Raw genomic sequence first — 6,399 nt, forward strand, 5'->3', positions numbered from 1 at the left:
CAGGCCCAATGGGGCAAAAAAAGAAACGTGCTCTCCAATTATTGGTTATGTTTCTCCCGAGACTCAAATTACATAAGACTTTGTCCTTAAATAGTTAATTTACATAACATCTGACCTCTCTGGCTGCTCTCCCAGAAAGAGCTGAACCTCCTGTAGCTGTCTGGGAAAGTTTGCTTCAAAAAGTCACATTTAGATCGAAACCTCAAGGTCGTTTTACCTAAATACTGTGATCTCTTCATCAAACAAGCTTTGCCTTTTAGCAAATCGCCACTTTTCGCAGCTTTACCGACGTTTGTTGTCGTTCCCGCCTCTCTGCAGCATCTCCTCGACAAGCTGTGTAAGGAGATCGAGAAGGACCTGCGCCTCTCCGTCCACACCCACCTGAAGCTGGACGACAGGAACCCGTTTAAAGTCGGCATGAAGGACTTGGCCCACTTCTTCTCCGTTAAACCAATCCGATTCTTCAACCGCTTCATTCACATCAAAGGTGCAGAGAATCGGTCAGACGCCTACACGTTTCTCATTTTACGGGCAGATTTCTTGGTCTTGCTGACACTTTTTCAGCAAGACCTCTGAATAAGGTCCGTGAATTGCATCCATAAATCTGCTCCGTCCGGTTCAGGGTCAACACACGCTCGCGTGCGAACATGCAGGACGTTTTTACTCTGATTGTTTAGAGAATCTCTGCCTGGTTGCAGATTTTTGAACTCGCAGTTGAATCCGTCCCTTATTATTCAAAATGCTCTTTGAGGGTTTCAACCAGGGGCAGGATTTTCTTCTTTTTTTTTTTTCCCCCCCAGAAGTTTCACAATAAAAATTTGACTCATTTTACAATCCTATTTTAGCACTTAGCTTATTTGTAAAATAGATCATTTTATTTCCAGGATATTTAAGGTTTGAAGGAAACTCGAAGCGTTCCAGAGCTGGGAAAGAGTTAAATTTCATCAAAACAAAAAAAATTTATCTTTACCTCTAGGAATATTTAAGAATATTTTCTTTTTTTTTTTTATTAAAGTAAAGTGATCAGCTGATGCATGGATTCTTTTTCATTTGCTCTGCTTAGTTCACTAATGCAGCTCATAAACAAACCAACAATGTCTTCCCCTGGAACAGTAAATCCCGTTTACTTAAAGCCTAAGCCTGACTTTCTTTTAAAGATTTGCAGAAGTTGAGATTAATTTTTGCTTTTAACCGCCTTGCAGCCTATGTGACCCACTACCTGGACAAAACTTTCTACAACCTGACCACCGTTGCTCTGCATGACTGGGCCACCTACAGTGAGATGAGAAACCTCGCGACGCAGCGCTACGGGCTCACGATGACGGAGGCGCACCTGCCCAGCCAGACTCTGGAGCAGGTCCGGAGGCGCACCTCGTCACGAAGGGAGGCGTCAGCAGACGACTTTATTAACTGTACCCCGTCTGCTCTCATTCAGGGTTTGGACGTCCTGGAGATCATGAGAAACATTCACGTTTTTGTCTCGCGCTACCTCTACAACCTGAACAACCAGGTAGGACTCGTCCACCCGTAAGGCGCAGACGCTCCTGCTCACAGCGGGCTCTGAACTGATGCTTCCTCTGCAGATCTTCGTGGAAAAGGCGAGTAACAACAAGCACCTCAACACCATCAACATCCGTCACATCGCAAACTCGATTCGGACGCACGGCACGGGCATCATGAACACCACAGTGAGTTTTCATCTGGACGTGTTCTCCCTGTTGTCTCGACTGGAGCTTTTCTTTCGTTTTGCGACGTCTCGTTTCTCCCGTCAGGTCAATTTTACCTATCAGTTCCTGCGGAAAAAGTTTTACATCTTCAGCCAGTTCATGTATGACGAACACATCAAGTCCAGGCTCATTAAGGACATCCGCTTTTTCAGGGAGATAAAGGATCAGTCTGACCATAAGGTAAGGGATTTCAGCAGCTTGGAACAATGAGGTGGATCCACTCCTGAAATGTTGAATTCTGTCCTTCTTTGCCTTTTAGTAAATCTCCATTTTTCAGCAAGAGGTTAATGCATTCAGGTTCATGTGCAGACTCGGTTTTCCCTCCGCATATTGAGTTTTTACTTGTTTGCTAGAAAGTTGCATTTAGTTCTTATCTGACCCCTGAGTTCCTTCCTCCACGTTTCTGCTACATGACTTGTGGCAAACTTTAAACTGGACTTCTTATCACTTTCTTTCTTCTTTCTTCCTGCTGCTCGTCCAGCAGGAACTGCTTAATATGTAGCTCTTATCCATTAGTGCATGAAATCAGACCAATAAAACCCACATGGTGATTGGTTGATTGATTTGCTTACTGATTCTGTGACATCTTGACATGTGACTGTCTTATGCTGAATCTGCATAGGAGTGTTGAACTAGTATAAAATACTTTTAAAAAGGCACTGTAGATGTATTCTCTAATTCTCTCTGTGCTACTCCCTTCCTTTTATCACTCACATTTATGTTTGTGTGTGTGCGCGCGTGTGCGCGTGTGTGTGTGCGTGTGTGTGTTGCAGTATCCATTTGAGCGTGCAGAGAAGTTTAACCGCGGCATCAGAAAGCTCGGCCTCACTCCTGACGGGCAGAGCTATCTGGATCAGTTCAGACAGCTCATCAGCCAGATCGGTGAGAATTTCTCCATCACATAAGGAAAATAAATAAATAAAAAAAGCCTCCAACTTGCATGTGAAGATGAACGCAGTGCCCTTTTAAAACCACTTTCCACTTTCTTTCAGGCAACGCCATGGGCTACGTCCGCATGATCCGTTCTGGAGGCCTTCACTGTTGCAGCAGCGCGATCAGGTATAAGAAATTTAAGTAATCTTCTCAGATCTGATCTGTGCGGATCCTATTTTTTATTTTTTTTTAAGTAAGCTTTCAGCAAAGCGTTTCATCGTTTTCAGATTTGTCCCCGACCTGGAAGATATAGTCAACTTTGAGGAGCTCGTTAAGGAGGAGGGACTCTCTGAGGAAACCCAAAGATCTGCCAGGTAGGAGCTTTGGTGAAAAGTTTTCCAGTCTTCACTGTTAGGTGTGCTTCTGTATTTTGTCTGCAGGTGGCACCACAGCCATTCAGATAAACAGAAAGCGTCCGCTTCTCTCATGGTCGTTTTTGTTTTCCCCCAGGGTCCTGGATTCAGTGTTGAGCGATCTGACCAGCAACTCTGCCGAGGGGACGGAGTACTTCAAGAAGCTGGTGGCCGTGTTTGCCCCCGAGTTTCGTAGCGCCAAGAACATGCACCTGAGGAACTTCTACATGATCGTACCGCCGCTGGTCAGTGCTGCGCGATGCTTCAAGCTGACATCTTGTTGTTTTTATGCGAAAACTTTTCTAATGACACCCTTCCAAAAAAATAAATAAATAAATATCTCACTTTCAGACTGTGAATTTTGTGGAGCACTCAATCAGCTGTAAAGAGAAACTCAACAAGAAGAACAAAACCGGAGCTGCCTTCACAGACGACGGCTTTGCCATGGGTCAGCACAGTCGGAGAGTAAAATCATCCTGCTGATCTTTTGCTGCTGTCAGCTGATGTTTGGTTTTTCTGTTTTGTTCTTTTTTTTTTACCTAGGTGTTGCGTACATCCTGAAGCTGCTGGACCAGTACCTGGAGTTCGACTCTCTTCACTGGTTCCAAGCGGTCCGAGATAAGTACAGGAAAGAGCTGAGCGCGGTGGCGAAGGAGCAGACGGTGCAGTCCGCCGGTCAGGACGAGAAGCTGCTGCAGACGATGAATCTCACCCAGAAGAGGCTGGATGTCTACTTGCAGGTGTTTAAGAAACTCTCTTGAGTGGCAATGATGATCCACATGTAATCTTCGGTGTATTTTGTGTGAAGGACCAACACACAGGATTAGGAAATACGTTTTTTTCAAATATTTCACCCATGAAAATCCACCTAAATAAAACCAGTTCTCCTTCTGACGTGGCTTAATTAGTAAACAGCGGATTTATTTGTAATTCTGCAAAGTTTCTGCTAATAAAACTCTCTCTGCTGGCGTACATTTTACAGTTCTCTCCTCTTTGCAGGAGTTTGAGCTGCTCTACTTCTCATTAAGCAGCGCGAGGATCTTCTTCAGAGCCGACCAAACCGCAGCCGAGGAAACCCAGGAGAAGAAAGGTAAAGCTTGGCGTGCTGTTGTCAGCTCGGTCTGTCCGTCACGCTTGGACCCACCCCGTCCAGCTGTCACGGGTTCGTCTTTGTAGATCATTTTTGAAATGCAAAGTTGGTCTCAGAGGTTGTTTTTGTCCTTCAGACGAAGCTGGGAAAGTGGGAATGTCTCCGGAAGGCTCCACGCCTGCAGAGTCGTCCTCAAAGTAAGAGTCACTTTGAGACCGTTCTGGATTATTCCTGAGAGCTCTGCAGAGGAACGATCCCACTCGTGCGTTTGAGGACAAAAGACTGAAAAATTCACCAAACAATGGATTTGTTTGATGTCCCAGTTATCCTAAAGTCTGTGTGCTTTAAGTGCTAATACAGGAAGTGTCTCTAAACATCCAGTGGGTCATTTACACAAGCCCCTACTACTTGAACTAATTTAAGGTAAAAACAAAATCATTTTTATCTTGCCTCGCCCTCGGCAGACTGAGGAAATGTCTACAGACAAAGTTTTCATTATTTGTTTCAAGTGTTTTGTTTCTTTGAGCATTTCATACATTTTATAAATGAATCATATGTGCCTTCATAAACTCTGGGTACTTGTTTTGGTAATTCATGTGCAGACAGTAAACTCCACAGCCGATGCAAATTCGCCATTTCATAACTCAAAGATTTTCCCGGTGGGAAAATGTCGAGCACTTTCTCCGAAATTGTTCACATCTGAGTGGAAAACATTCACCTGATTTTGGTTTTGTCATCTGGATGTTAATGAGATTGTTTAAAATCACAATTCAGATGACTTCACAGTTTTTCTAACATTTGGACCAACTTAGATCAGATGTTTTGAAATTAATGCCATATATAAACCTTTTTTTTCCGTCATATTTAGATTTATTATTTCTCTTGCAGCAAGTAAGATGTCTGGAAACTCCCAATATTCACAATGTTTTTTTTTTATTCGATACCTTTCCAAATAGTAGGAAGGTACAATGGCTGTCACTTAGTTCCCGACATTTTTCACATTGTTATTTTCATGCATCATATGCATGTGGTGCACATGTAGCATTAAGAGCTTTGTTCTAGGTTGAGGGTTAAAGTTAGCAAAGGTCTAGTTGCACAGGTTCAGCTAACGTCCATTTAAAATGTGTAATGTCTCAATAAATATAAAGAATATGGTCTTAGTTGGGTTTCAATAATTCTTTTTTTCTTTTGCCCTTAAATTTATGATGTGGCTTCATCATCTTTGATGAAGTCAAGGATCAGGTCTTAGTTTACAGTTTACATGCACTAACCAGATAATCTGCAGTCTTCACAATCTCTTCCTTTATGTCCCCATTCCTCCCTACCATGTGAAGATATCAGAGCAGCACAGGCGCTACTGCAGACCTCAGTTCATTTCCTGAGGTGTGGTGAGGAATATTGAAATTATTGACGTGTAATAAACGACACAGTGGTTCAGGAAAGCTGTGTCTGCTTTAATACAAAGGAAAGAAGCTTTGACTTCAAAAAATACAAGACTGGTTTCGATTTGTTTTAAGCAAATCCAAGTTTTCTCATTTCCCTATGAAGTAGTGTTCACTACTGTTGAAACAGCCTGAATTAAAAATGGATCCCTACTTCTTTTTTTTTTTACTTTGGCCTGCAACTACAAGGATCGCTTCTTACACTTCTGTCTTTCCTTTCGAACTGGGAAAAGTGAGATTTAGGCCTTTCCGTTATTGATGTTTTATTAATATTACTTTGATGTAAGTGCCCACAGTGCCAAAATGACACCCTGTCCAGCAGTTCCAGAAAATTCGTTACATCCACATATCCATGCTCGCCTCATAAAAAAAGAGGTACAAGGCAGGGCAAAATTTCTCTCAAAATAGATATCATATAGATATATATATTTATATATACAGACATATATATATGTAGCAATCATATATACACATTCGTACATATAGTCTTATGTGATGCAAAAAACAAAATGTACACATTTTCTTTTTTCCTTACAAAAATAGTAACAAAGACTGGAAAGTGTTTTGCTTGCTCTCGAGCAAAGTTGTGTTATTTGTTCCGCCTCTTCGAGGATTTCCCCACGATGGTGGAGACCGAAGTCGCCTCGCAGGGTTTTAACGTCCATGTTTTGCTGGCACAGAAGTCACAAACGGAGAGAGGTGCAGAAAAGAGTCGGGTGGAGCAACTGCAAGCAGTCGGAGGAAGTGATGTAGTTCGATGGAACACGATGAAGGAAAGTGTACAGAAACCAAATCCGAGACAAAACAAAAAAAAAGATGGAAAATGTGATGGGAGTGTTATAAAAAAGCACAAA

The 6,399-nt window shown here is 42.5% G+C and overlaps 1 protein-coding gene across 1 annotated transcript in view; it reads left to right on the forward strand.

Moving 5' to 3' along the window:
* washc4 (WASH complex subunit 4) overlaps nucleotides 1-5,263 on the forward strand; it is a gene marked incomplete at its 5' end in the record, with an annotated part of 13,310 nt that extends 8,047 nt beyond the window's left edge. Inside the window, 13 exons of the mRNA XM_015034060.1 lie at nucleotides 319-487; nucleotides 1,203-1,357; nucleotides 1,436-1,510; nucleotides 1,584-1,688; nucleotides 1,773-1,907; nucleotides 2,501-2,609; nucleotides 2,720-2,786; nucleotides 2,888-2,974; nucleotides 3,111-3,258; nucleotides 3,365-3,461; nucleotides 3,557-3,753; nucleotides 4,013-4,103; nucleotides 4,240-5,263. Coding sequence (XP_014889546.1) covers nucleotides 319-487; nucleotides 1,203-1,357; nucleotides 1,436-1,510; nucleotides 1,584-1,688; nucleotides 1,773-1,907; nucleotides 2,501-2,609; nucleotides 2,720-2,786; nucleotides 2,888-2,974; nucleotides 3,111-3,258; nucleotides 3,365-3,461; nucleotides 3,557-3,753; nucleotides 4,013-4,103; nucleotides 4,240-4,304 — 1,500 coding nt within the window. The remainder of the gene's footprint in view (nucleotides 1-318; nucleotides 488-1,202; nucleotides 1,358-1,435; nucleotides 1,511-1,583; nucleotides 1,689-1,772; nucleotides 1,908-2,500; nucleotides 2,610-2,719; nucleotides 2,787-2,887; nucleotides 2,975-3,110; nucleotides 3,259-3,364; nucleotides 3,462-3,556; nucleotides 3,754-4,012; nucleotides 4,104-4,239) is intronic.
* Between the last annotated feature and the right edge of the window lie 1,136 nt (nucleotides 5,264-6,399).

Source organism: Poecilia latipinna, unplaced genomic scaffold, assembly GCF_001443285.1.
Source record: "Poecilia latipinna isolate Pla-1442-1.1 unplaced genomic scaffold, P_latipinna-1.0 Scaffold287, whole genome shotgun sequence".
NCBI lineage: Eukaryota > Metazoa > Chordata > Actinopteri > Cyprinodontiformes > Poeciliidae > Poecilia > Poecilia latipinna.